This window comes from Marmota marmota, unplaced genomic scaffold (assembly GCF_001458135.2).
Source record: "Marmota marmota marmota unplaced genomic scaffold, marMar, whole genome shotgun sequence".
Classification (NCBI taxonomy): Eukaryota; Metazoa; Chordata; class Mammalia; order Rodentia; family Sciuridae; genus Marmota; species Marmota marmota.
In genome coordinates this window covers 23,079,697-23,093,693 of record NW_026000249.1, presented here as the reverse complement: position 1 = coordinate 23,093,693, position 13,997 = coordinate 23,079,697, and the positions used below count along the sequence as shown (strand labels likewise).

Sequence of the window (13,997 nt, the reverse complement as noted above, 5' to 3'; positions counted from 1 at the left end):
TATGTAAAGTTAGTCAGAATCTTTGTAGAAACAGTGGTCATAGAAGTAGATAGGCCAGAACAAGTGCCCAAAGCTTGAGACATGTAAGGCCAAGAGAATCTGGAGTGGCATGTAAGATATACTTCATATAACCACTCTCATCTCCATCTCCAGCCAAAGGTGACCCCACTTGGAGTTAGAAATGCTGACTAAATAGTTCAAGATTAGATATCCATACATGGTCATGGAAAAAATATAAATATCCCTCTCATTTTTAGTGTAACAGTAATTGAAAACTGAAATTAAACATGGACAAAGCAGAGGATAGAGATGTCATTAGGTAGAGTTTGAGTCTGAAAAATGTCTTATAGTGATGAAATCACTAATGAGATAAAGCAGGAGGCATCACAATACCAAACCTTAAATTATACTACAAAGCTACAGTAACAAAAACAGCATGATATTGGCACCAAGACAGACACAAAGACCAATGGTACAGAAGACACAAAGACAAACCCACATAAATACAGTTATCTCATACTGGACAAAGGCACTAGAAATATATGTTGGAAAAAGATAGCCTCTTCAACAAATTCTGCTGGGAAAACTAAAAATACATATGTAATAAAATGAAATTAGATCCCTATCTCCCACCCTGCACAAAACCAAAATGGATCAAAGACCTAGACATTAGACTAGAAATTCTATATCTACTAGAAGAAAATGTAAGCCCAATATTCCATCATGTCAGCTTAAGAATCAACTTTCTCAACAAGACACCTAAAGCACAAAAATTAAAATTAAGAATCAATAAATGGAATTGTATAAAACTAAAAAGCTGCTTCACAGCAAAGAAAGCAATCAAGAGTGCAAAGACAGAGCCTACAGAATTGGAGAAAGTCTTTGCCACCTGCACCTCAACTAGAGCAATAATCTCCAAGATATATGAAGAACTCAAAACACAACACCACAGAAACAAATAAGCCAATCAATAACCCAATGGGCAAAGGAACTGAATAGACACTTCACAGAAGAAGACAAATGGTCAATACATATATGAAATAATGTTCAACATCTCTAGCAATTACAGAAATTCAAATTAAAACTGCAATGCAATTGCATCCAACTCTGATCAGAATGGCAACAATCTAGAATATAATAACAATAAATGTTAGCAAGGATGTGGAGAAAAGGATACACTCATACACTCCTGGTGGGACAGAAAATTGGTGCAACCACTCTGAAAGCAGTATGAAGACTCCTCAGAAATCTTAAAATAGAATCACCATTTGACCCAGTTATTCCACTCCTTGGTATACACCCAAAGGATATACAAACAGCTTACTATAGTAATGCAGCCACATCAATGTTTATAGCAGCTCAATTCACAATAGCTAAGCTATGGAATCAACCATGGTGCCCTACAACCAATGAATGGATAAAGAAAATGTGGTATATATTCACGATGGAATATTATTCAGTGATGAAAAGAATGACTTTATGACATTTGCTAGAAATGGATGAATCTGGGTGCTATTATGCTAAGCGAAATAAGCGAATCCCAAAAAACAAAGATCAAATGTTCTCTCTGATATGTGGATGCTAACACACAACAAGTGTGGGAGATGGAAAACAGAAGTTCAGTAGATTGTACAAAGGGGAATGAAGGGAAAGCAGGGGAGGCAGTAATAGGAAAGACAGCAGAATGATTGACATAACTTCCCTATGTACATATATGAAAACACCACAGTGAATCTCTACATCATGTACAAACATGAAACTGGGATATTGATTACAGTAATAAGTACTCTGTGTTTGTATAAGTAAGTAAAATATACTCTACTGTCATGAATAACTAAAAAGACCAAAAATATTTTTTAAAGTTATAAAATAGAAAAACTGGTGCATATTAAAATTTTAGGGAAATTCACCCAAGCAAAACAATATAAGGCATAAGTTGGAAAAGTTCTTATGGTTTACAGTTGTTTGAAGTGGAAAGTAGAATAGTTTCCACAGGCTGGGGTAGGAGTGGTGTGAGAAAAGAATAGTTATTGACCAAAGAGTTCAAACTTTCAGTTGGCCATAAGGAAAAAAGTTTTCCAGATTTATTATACAACAATGTGGTCATGGTCAATAATCATGTATTGTATATTTCAACATTGCTCAAAGAGTAGATTCCCAATGTTCTTATTGTATAAACGAACTATGTATATAAGGTAGAAAAAAAGAAACAAATGGAAAAAAGGGAAATTACAAAGTTCTTTAAATCATAATGTGCCATAGCAATCAAACCTGAGTATTTCAGCTAAAATAACAAAAAAAGGAAGTATATAGCCTCAACTGCTTTTACCAGAACATTTAGAAAGTCTGAGAATAGATGAGTTAAGATTTCAATGCAAAATGGCAGAAAAAGAAAAAGATGATAAAAGAGAACATTCCAAATACATGGAAATCATAACTGTTAAAATAAAATGACAGAACATCCATAGTTTTAACCTACAGATACATAAACTTTTCCTGACAAAACACATTAAATGTGATCTTACTTTTAAAGAGAAATAATGTGTGAATAAACAACTTGGTAATGAAAAATGGGCAAGTAATTATTTAGTAATGTACAATTTAAGATTAAACAAAGGTAAATATAATACAATACAATGAACAACATCCTAGGAATTAATATGAAAACCTGTGTGATGTAAAAAAAATACAGGGAAATATAAATTAGCACAGTGGTCTATTGTGATGAAAATCATAAAATAAGAGAAAATGAGTTAAATTTCTTCAACCACAAAGAGACCATATCTACTAAATGTTTTTTTTAAAAAAGAAGCTAATTTCAATTATATAAAAACTGTTCTAATAAACAGAATAGATAATTCCTCATTTATTTTATGAGTTTAGCAATGACTGTGTTCCTCAACACAGAAAAGCATAAGAAAGTAAAAATGTTAGTTAATCACAATTATAAACATACAAGCAAAAGTTAAAATATAGAATATTAGGCTAAGATTATCAGAACTTCATTATAATAATCACATCATGACAAAGTGTTTAATCTCAAGATTGCAAGGAAAGCACAATCTAAGAAATTTCACCAACAATGTTAATAAAATAAAATCCAAAATTAGAAAACAATCAACTGAATAGATTTCATATACTGTTGAATAGTATCCAGCTACCATTATAATTAAAAAATCCTTCCCAAACTTAATTTTCAAAAATTATCTACCAGAGATCTATAGTGAATATATGTACAGTATAAGATGCAAAGTTCTAGAATAATTTACATTAAATTCAGAAATTTAAAAATGTGCACTGCATGCATGAAAATAAAACACTGAATCCCATCAATATGTAGAATTGTTACTAAAAATAAATAAATATTTAAAAACAACCTCTAATCACAAATACTAATCAATCTTTTCTTAAAAGTTTCTAGCCACTATAATAAAACAAAGGGAAAAATAAGTGGATGGTGGGTTTAAAAGTTTAAAATATGAAATAAAACATTATTTGTAGAGGATGGGATCACCTGTGTAAATTATCTAAAACAATCAACTAATAAGCAATTAGAACTAAAGCAAGAACAAAAACATGGTTAAATACATGATCAACACAGGGAAAAAAGAAAGTACTGTCCTATATACAAGACTTTTCTTTTAACTGATACATAATATCAACACTTATTATTGAGTGCAGTTGGGACTCAAAGCAGGTCTATGATACTTAGAATAGGGACATTTGGATAGATTTGAATGAAGTTGAGAATGCTGAACTTTAACATTAATTCTGAGTGAAGCACAGCTTCTCTCCAGTGCAAACAAGCTGGTGAATCCTAGGTTTAGACAAATTTAAGGTGAAGACGGTGGTATTTCCGGTGCTGCCACTTTGGAATATCCTTTTGTGGGTGATGTTCCGCTGGATACCGGAAGTGTGGCCTGGAGCTTGCGGTTGGCCGTTTCTCTTGCGTCACTTCGAGACTCGATCACAGAAGGAAAGATTCAAAGTAAGTTCTACCTCTGTGCCTTTCCAGAGTTGTGATGTCCTGATTCTAAATCTGCCTCCCTAAGATTTATTGTCCCTGACTGTGCTGCCAGTGATTTTGTGCCTCGTGGTTTTTAAGACCCTTGTGGCTTTTCAGACACTAGCCAACGGCATGTTGTCTTCCAGGTCTCTGCATACACACTGCTTGGCCACAGCCCAGGAAGACTGTGGTTTTGGCCTTAGATTCATAGATGAACCACAAATAGACCAGGCCCAGAACCATGTGACCCTTGATGATGTGTTCTTATATTTCTCTCAAGAAGAGTGGGAGCTGCTTGATGAGCCTCAGAAACTCTTGTACTTCCAAGTGACACTGGAGAACTTGGTACTGGTGATCTCACTGGGACTTCCTATTTCCAAATCCTTTGTATTTACCCAGCTAAAGCCAGGGAGGGAGCCCAGATGGCCTGTCTTGTTAGATCTTGCTCTAGCCAAGTTAAATATCATAAGAATTAAGCCTGGTTCTAGCCATTGGTGTGGAATGGAAGATGAAGAGGCACCTTTTGAGCAGGGTATTTCTGTAGAAGGATCATCTGTGGTAACTTTTAAAGAAGGTCCTTGTTCCACAGAGGCTCACTCCTGTGACAGGTGTGACTCTCTCCTGAAAGAAATTTTGCACCTGCCTAAGCAGCCAGAAATTCCCACTGGGCAACAGCTGTATACATGGAAATTATGTGAAAAAGACTTCTGGTTCAGTTTGCAGCAGAATGAAGAGAAAAGCTTTAGTACAGAAGAGGGCCAGCCCTCCTCTGTGGAAAGCTGCATACTCTATGATTTGGACGAGGATTTCACTTTCAGAACTGAAAGGAACGACTCCTTGTCCAGCTCTATGCTTGTCAAACAAGAAGACACTCATAATGAAGAGAATCCATACAGAAACACTGAGTTAGCAAAGGCTGATGGCACTGAACAAATACACAAATGCAATAAATGTGGGGAAAGTTTCAACCACCAAGATAAATTACTTCAGCAACAGAAATCCCACACCAGAGAAAAGCTTTATAAGTGCAATGAATGTGTGTGGGAAATTGTTTGGCTACAAATCCAGCCTCATTGTACATAAGAGAATTCACATAGGATTAAAACCTTATAAGTGTGCTGAATGTGGGAAATCTTTTCTCCGAATTTCCAACCTTGTTAAGCATCATATAGTTCACACTGAAGAAAGACCTTTTGAGTGTAATGAATGTGGGAAAACCTTCCGTCTCAAAGATACACTTGGTCAGCACCAGAAAATTCACAATGACAAAGGGCCTTATAAGTGCAGCAGTTGTGAGAAAGACTTCACCTGTAAAACTTCTCTTGTTGAACATGAGAAAAGCCATAGTGCTGAAAATGTTTACGAGTGTGATGAATGTGGGAAAATGTCAACCAGTAAATCCTACATTTTAATGCACAAGAGATCTCAAAGAAAGGCCTCATTTGTGCAATGAATGTGAAAAAACCTATATCACTAAATCCCACCTTAAACAGCACATTAAAATTCATACAAAAGCAAAGCCTATGGTGAAGTGATTGTTGACAGTTCTTTGGTAGCAACCCAAGCCTAATGCACCAGAGACGTCACACAGGACTAAGTTCTTATATGTTTAGCAAATGTGAGAAAGCCTACAATAGATGATCCAACTTGGCTTGCCACATGAAACTTCGTACTGGCTAAAGACTTTATGAGTGTAGCAGTTTTGGTGTCCTTTGAGCTGCATCAGTGAAGCTCATTTAGCACCAGAGACTTCACAATGGAGAAGGAGTTTTAAGAGTGCAGGAAATGAACTATCTTTTTGTTCAACATATCATTACTCACAAAAGAAAAATGTTCTGCTCATATGCTTTCTGAGAGAGCCAAAAACCAGAGGTTGGATTCCCCACATCCTAACATCTGCACTGGGGAAATTATCTACAAGTGCCAGGTATGTGGGACACTTTCAGGAGCTTTCTATTCTCCCCAGGATACTTGACCATGGCCAGGGAAGAGTGTTGCTAATACTGGTAAATGTTGTTCTATTAGGAATCCTAAAGTAGATTTGAATATTATATTTAGACAAAACATTTTTCAACAAAAAAAAAACTAACAAAGAATACCTTTCAGATTAAAATACAAGGGTAGAGGGTATAGTTCAGTGGAAGATCCCTTGCTTAGCTTATTTGAGTTATGTCATTGCCATTTTCTGCTGCAGAAGCTGTCCTACTTCTATGCATAGTTAGGTTCGTACAATTAGTGTTAGTTACCCTAGTGTACTCCGGGAAGGCAGACCTCAGTGCTTGTGCTCCCCCTTGCCCCCAGCCTTCCTTCCTGTTCCTTGGAGGAATTCCTTATTCCATCCTCTCTGATGGTATTTATTGTGGACATGATCCAATTCTTGCTAAAAATTTCTGATCTGGGATCTGCTGCAAGTTTCCAAAGGTTTCCTTTCTTCATGGACTATTGTCTCTACATGTGATAACTGAGATGGAGTTCTCCAACCTCCACATCACCCAGCCTTGGAACTTCCTGCCCTACACTGATCTGTTTTATGCAATGACAAATATAATTATTTGTGTCTTATTGTTTAAGCTTTTAATCTATTCTGTTCACTATGTGGGGAAAGAATTGGCATTGCCACCTTGAAGGGAGGAAAACCTTTTGTAGAAGCCCCAAACTTTATGTGTCATAGAGAACAGCAGGGTGGTGGAGAAGAGTTCTCAATCTAGTTTGTTCTAATTGACAATGCTGATTGAGTCTTCCTAGGAAAAATTTTAGGTCTTTGTGGATCCAATCCTGTAACTTAAATGCCAGGATCCCTGATGAAGGGTTAGGTGATATGACAACATCTGGTGCTTCTGACGACAGCAAATTCCATCCTTCCTTCCAACACTTTTGAAAAGTAGCTGTCTCTCAAGCCCAGCTGGAAATCATAAGGTCTAAAGCCTATAGGGATTAAATGGGAAACATAATTGATAGATTTGTTCTTTTAATAATTGTTCTTTTAATAATTGATTTAATTGATAGATCTGTTCTTGTCATCTCTTCTGATATTCAAATTAAAGTTAAAAATATACACTTTATGTTTCTATCTTTTAAACTTAAGCCTTAATTCTTAGTGTTGCTAATACTGGTAAAGTAGATTTGAATATCTTATTTAGACAAAACATCTTTCAACAAAAAACTAATAAAGAATATCTTTCAGATTAAAATACAAGGGTAGAGGGTATAGTTCAGTGAAAGATCACTTGCTTAGCATGTGTAGGCCCTGGGTTCTATCCCCAGGACTGCAAGAAATGTCAAGAGCAAACAATTGTTACAGAAATACTATGACAGTTGGAATAGTGGAGACAGTGGCAAACTAAGAGATATGTCTATTCTGAAGGCATATGTAGATCTCATGTGACTATAGCTTGTTGTACTGAAGGTATACAGAATCCACTTTATCTCATGTGGATGAGGACAACATCAGAACAATTAATATAAAGGTTTTCTTAAATCCTGTACCTCCCTGGGCTGTCATCCCTGTAGACCTCACTGTATAGATAGGAACCCCAAGACAGAAAGGAGAGATTCTGTACTACAGGAATAGATCTTTTGTGACTCATTCAATGTTTGGATAAACATGACCTTCATTGATTTCCTGCTTTAACTTCCATGGGGCAGAGCTGATCTTAATATATTGAAAGTGTGAGGTGGTTGAGTCAATATAGAGTTGATTTCCCAAGAGAAATGGTAGACTTATATTTTTATGTGAGACCATTTATTTCTTAACAACTTTATTGGTGTGTGATTGCAATACAATGAACCATACATATTAAAATTGTACCCTTAGAAAATTGTTGACATATGTACATACACGTGACACCATTATCACAGTGAAGGTAATGGGCATATTTTCATCCCCAAAAGTTTCTTCATTCCCTTTTATAATCCTATCCTCTTTTCCTTTATGATCCCTCATCTGCATATAAACATGGCTTTGTTTTCTGTCATTCCACATTAGTGTGTATTATCTAGAATTTTATATAGTCATACAGTATTGCATATTTTTGTCTGCCTTCTTTCAGTAAGCACAGTTGTTTTGAGATTATTTGAAGTTGTTGAGAATATCGTTAGGTTATTTCTTTTTATTCCTGAGTAATAATGCCCTGTATTGATATACAACAATTGTTTATCCATCATCAATTTTTGATGAACATGTGGATTATTTCCAGGATTCGATTATTAAAAATAAAGCTGCATTGAAAAAAAACAAAGACTCTTTATTGATCTCACAGAAGCAGTTGCCTTGCAAAAGAAAGGCAGCTCCTGAAGACCAATCCCTACCACTCTTGTTGCCTCCACATTGCCCTTAAGAGACAGGCTCTAGCATAACCCCAGGGATAATTTCAAGCTCTGGAAATAAGATAACACTTAGATTATAAACAATGTAATTGCAAGTTCTTGCAAATTTGTATAGGTAAGAAATCAGAACATATTGTGGGAATGGACTTGAAGTTTGTTGGACCAAAGAGAATAGAACATAAATTACATAAAATTCATCTGCATGGGCATATTAGACTGCTTTCCATCACTATAACAAACTGAGATAATTAAATTTTAAAGATAAAAGGATTATTGTTCACTTATAGTTTTAGATGTTTTAGTCCCTGATCAAGGGATCCAATTTGGGGGCCTCTTGTTACTGTGACTATAGCTTGTCCTTGAAGCCAATTTAATAAAGAGGACACAGTTTTGAGAACAAGGAAAAAGAAGTTTTGTTGCTTTGCTAATAAAGGAGAGAAGCATGGGAAATTTCTAAAGTGTGTGATTCTCCCCATCAAGGAATACAGAGGTCTTTCACAGAAGCTCTTCAAAGGCTGCATTCCAGGTGTGCCCTAACCTAAGGGGGAGCGGGTCCCAGGTGCATCTTGATGGTGTGTCAAAATTCACTTATTAATTTGGGAAACAGTCACATCCTAGATCTTCTGTGACTTCTCCTTCCTGTGGTGGGTGTGTGCTCAAGAACAGATAACTAGGTAATCTTGTTTTCTGCCTAGGATGGGAAAAGTAATCTTATTCCCTGCTCCCAGGTTAGGGAAGGGGAGAGAGAGAAGAGGAAAAGAAAAACATGTGCCTTTTAAAATAAGCCTCAGCAATGAGGAGTATATTCAAAAGGTGAAGTGGACTACTGTTACACTCTGACAAGGCAACACATCATGGCAGGAGCATATAGTGCAAATTCCTCACCTCATTAAGCAAAGAGGAAAATAAAGAGAATGCAGTGCTATAATCCCCTTTGAGGGCACAACATCAGTGACCCTAAGGATCACCCAATAAGGCCCCATGTTTTTGTTTGTTGGTTTATTCATGAAAGGGTCTCACTATGTTGCCCAGGCTGATGTCAAATTTATGGACTCAGGTGATCCTCCTGCCTCAGCCACATGAGGAGCCAGGACTCCAGGTATGTTCCACCATACTGGCAAGGGTCTAAAGCAATTCCAAATAGCATCACCCTGGTGACCAAGCCTTTAATACATGGATCTTTAGAGGATATTCTATATCCAAACTATAGCATTCCCCGAGATTTGTCATTTAATGGGCCAAGTGAAGCAGCTTGAAGCAAATCTAATAAGCACTAAAGCCTGGATTGAGTGGCCATCTACATAAAAGAATTCAAATGCCTCAGAACTTCCCTGGGATAATTTTTCAGTGTCTCAGAAGGATAACTCCTGAAAATTACATTACTATGTTTTATCATCCTCTTGCTTTCATGTAAGTTCAGCCACTAAAGGAGAGCAGGAGAAAATACAAGTTTCTTCTTCCTCTGTGCTTCACTTGGCTTCTCAGGTAATGTCTGTGTCTCTTTTGCTCCAGTGGCCCTTCCAGACAGTTACATCATGGTTCCAACATTTTCCAAAAGACCTGTAAAACTGCCCTAGCTTTATTCCTCTAGCCTAAGGGTGGCAAACACTACCTGCTGATATTACTCACTGTGTTGCCCCAACTGTTCCCCTCAACTGAGTAGCCAGTTCTCAAAATTAAATTTCTTCTGCTTAAATATTTTTACATGTATTTTTTTAAGTCCTATTTTTTGCTGGTTATGTCCTAACTGATAAAGAAATATACTGAAGTGTTGGGAGGAGGAGAGTAAGTGTGTGAGTAAGCAATGAGAACTAAATATTTCTTAATTATGTTCTCTGCAGAAAACCGCTTATTCAGAGTAGTTGAAGAGAATTTAATGAAGGGGCTATTTATAGAGCTGAGGGCAGAATTAAGAAACCCATTAGAAATAGTGATGCACCCAGAGACTAACAATATTAGGAAGCTATTCCTATCCCCACAAAAGAAGGCAAGAGACAGAGCAGTATCATGGAAACTGGAAAGTCCTCTAACTTTGGGAAAAGGCAACCCAACAGGAGTTTTAGCCATAGGTGGGGGAACACAGCCACTATTAAAGTGTAATCTGGCAGGGAAGGATCATTGGGGAGGGGAGTTAGATACCTGACCTGTTTCTGCTCCTGCACTTTGATTTCCTGCCAATATCTCTGGCAAAAAAATGCAATTATAAGCGAAAGCTCAAGAGAGCCCTGGTAATCCAGTTCTTAGAAGTCATCCTCCCAGGGCATAGAACAGAGCAGAGATAGACAGGCTGGATCTAGAGAGGCAAATAGAGATTGACCAGCTTTTCCACATTCTGACTTGAAATTCTGAAGTACTTGATAAAACTGATAAATGAAGAAATAGTTTTTAAAGTATGTTTTATGTAAGAATAACACAGCTAAAAGATTTGTTAAAGAAAAATAAACATGGAGGACACAGTTTAAATACACTCCACAGCCAGTTGTCCAGAAATCCAAGTAACAAAAACTGTAGTCATTTTTGAAACATGATAATAAAAACTCAAGGAGGATATAAGAAGAAATTACATCAAGAACACAAGTATACCAGAAGAGTAAAGAAAAGGGAATAGGGGGAGGGAGGGAGGAAGGGAAAGGGGAAGTACTGAGGACTGAATTGGAGCAAATTATTTTCCATGCTTGTATAGTTATGTCAAATGAACTCCAATATTATGTACAACTATAATGCAATAATTCAAAAGTTTTTAATAAAAAAGAACAGAAGTATAGGGCTAACATTTCTTCCTCTAAGATGAGATAAGCATTGATAATTATGCACATTCAATAAATTAGAAGTATGTCCACTTATTGATAAAACAGATACTGTATTCATCAGCTGAGAGTGAAGGGAAATATGTACAATAGAATGTAAGGACAGTAAAGAAATTGGGCATTAACTGAGAGCAATGAGAAATAATGTAGGTTAAAAATAAAAATATTCCCAGTACTACTCTGGCCCCAATTGCATTAGCAAATATGCATTTATTCTATCCAGAGGGTTATTCTATTCTGAAAATGGGTTTAGGAGACTCAATATAGGAGTGGTGATAGAAGCATATTGAATTGTTTATACAGTTATGATTTTGGGTATAGTAAAAAAATAAGAGTTTAAAGTTAAGAAATCTCATTTGAATATGATATAGGTAATCAATACGTAACTAAGAGGGAAAGGGAAAGAGATAAGTAGGTTGATATCTGAGAGAAAGTGGAACAATCGCAATGTATGGGATTTGTTTGAGGTTGAAATGATTGTAGTGGTATCAGTATATAAAACAGCATAATTTGCACTGAAATGAAGAATAATTTGAATTTAAGAAACAAAGCATTCATGAGCATTGACAAATTTCTATGAAGAGTATAATTTTGAATAGACAAAAAGACTCCATGTGAGAAAGATAAGAAAGAGTGAAGACCGGTACCTGACATGTCAAACAGAAAACAGCTGAGATTATGGGGGGTAGCCTGAAACATCAGAGAATGTGTTATAGGACAATCATAATATTGGTCAATTATTATAAGAAATTGTTGACCAGTTAGCCCAATGGCATGATCCTTAAAGAACATACATTTTATGACCTGAGAATAGTGGAGGAAAATCATAATTTGAAGTAGAATGAACATATTTATATTCCAAAATGGCACATTTTTGATAATATATTAATTTCCTGTGGCAACCATAATAAGTTACCATAAATTTGGTTTGCTTCAAAAAACAAAAATTATGGTTTGGCCAATGGTTATAACTCAGTGGTAGAGTGCTTGCTTAGCATGTGTGAGTCCCTACTTTTGATCTCCAGCACCATAAAAATAAACAAACAGGAATTTGTTCTCTCACATTTCTTCAGAGCAGAATTCCTATATCAATTTCTCTGGGCTGAAACCAGGGTCTTGGCAGGGCCATGCTCCCTTCAGTGTCTCTAAGAAAATCTCTTCCTCCATTATCTCAATTCTTTATCTGTCTAGTAAAAATCTCAATTTGGTCTAAACTGTAATCTCCTCCTAGTAAGAAACACTGAGATCTGACTCATTTCTTAGGTTGTCTATTTAAATCCAATATGATAGATAATTTCAGCAAGTTTTTAAACTGTATGCAGTGGAAATGCAACTTCAATGTGAATTTCATATATTGGAAAAATACAATTAAAATAAGAAAGTCAAGTATAAGTCAGACACATTCTTCTTTTTTTTTACTTAAATGTTATGTGTACTATAAGGTTTGACAGAAAATTTATGAGAAGAAATCAGTTTCCTTAATGAAACAAAATATTCTGTTTAAACAAAATAATTTCGATAGCTCTCCTATTCAAAGAAACATTTAGTTAAAGAAGATAGGGAGTGATAACATTATTTTGAATGAAAAACAATCCTAGCCCTGTTAAAGATGCCACCTCAAGAATAATATGTAATCTTTATTCTTTGTAGTTCTATAGTTATGACAATATATGTATAAACATTCCTTGGAGTGGATAATGGCATTCTACCAGTTCCTGAATATATGAATTGTATCATATAGTTTTTTGATTTAATGCACACATAAATAAAAAATGATCAAAGAAAACTCATTTTTCATATGGAAATGGAAAGGAATGAAGGAATAGAGGTACTAAATGTGCTTTGCTCAACCTTGCAGCAAAGGATTACACTGTTGAAAACATTTTTATTATATGTTAAACCTGTTGATTGGAAGACTATTTTTATATTATTTCCCTTAGAGATGTACTGGCTAAGCAGACACATAATCTAATTCATTTGTCATATGCAGAAACACTTAAAATTGAGTGAAAACAAACAGCCTTCTAATCTCATGACATTTGGAAAACAGCATGTGGAAAAGAAATTACAGTATAGATTTGGCAGTAAAATAAAATGACAAAAGTGAATTCCTTCGTCTATTCTCCTTCAGCTTGAGGGAGATCTAAATTAAGAAAGTGGTAAAGAAGGTAAAATGAGCCAACCATAAACAGCCACATATTTCAAAAGCACTTCATTCTTAAATGTGCCAGTGGTTCATTAATCTATCTATTCTTTCAGCATTTTTCGATAACTTGTAAATTTTGAAAGTTTGCTTTTGTGACAAGTTACTGACAATAAGTTCCATCTCTTTCAATTTAGAAAATCAAGTCAACTCAAAAGGGCCTGTACTTCGAACTTTGCATTTTGAAAGGTAGCAAGTCATTATAAGAAATGAAATTCTACCTCTATGGTAATGGAGTTAGAAGCCTCCAATGCTACAGTGCTAATAATAAGATTTTGAAAGCAATTTTAACCCACAAAGTCAAGCAATGACCTGTAGGATTGATTTTACTTCACTGAAAGTGTATTAATGTGTCATTTCTTTGGGTCTTAGAAAAAATGGATTTATTTCACTATAAAAATAAAACACTAATTCAACTTCAATTTTAAATTACTAAATTATTTCATGCATATCTATTTTATGAAATATTATTAAAATAGATACTTAGGGACTACTTTAATGTGTCAGGTTAATTTTATGTAGCTCCAAACAGTATAGCTTTTACTGGCCAAATACATTCTTTTCATTGGTTATTATACAATGTTCCTTGTGATGATAGGGCACATATGTAAATTCTAGTTTCTAAGCTGATACTAAGGCATTATTTAGCCTTCAT

General features: G+C 35.4%; 1 protein-coding gene across 1 annotated transcript; it reads left to right on the top strand.

The window, feature by feature from the left end:
* Positions 1–3,892: 3,892 nt before the first annotated feature.
* Positions 3,893–5,459, top strand: LOC107144180 (zinc finger protein 772-like). The gene is made up of 3 exons (XM_015487997.1): positions 3,893–3,988; positions 4,124–5,056; positions 5,169–5,459. Exons 1-3 carry the CDS (start codon positions 3,893–3,895, stop codon positions 5,457–5,459), a joined length of 1,320 nt encoding a protein of 439 aa, XP_015343483.1.
* The last annotated feature ends 8,538 nt before the right edge of the window (positions 5,460–13,997 follow it).

Bases quoted from the DNA above. Each gene is read 5' to 3' on its own strand.
- LOC107144180 (XM_015487997.1), top strand. From the start codon at position 3,893: ATGTTCCGCTGGATACCGGAAGTGTGGCCTGGAGCTTGCGGTTGGCCG. The intron at 3,989-4,123 runs GTAAGTTCTACC...GTGGCTTTTCAG, and splicing joins CACAGAAGGAAAGATTCAAA to ACACTAGCCAACGGCATGTT. The intron at 5,057-5,168 runs GTTTGGCTACAA...AACCTTGTTAAG, and splicing joins ATGAATGTGTGTGGGAAATT to CATCATATAGTTCACACTGA.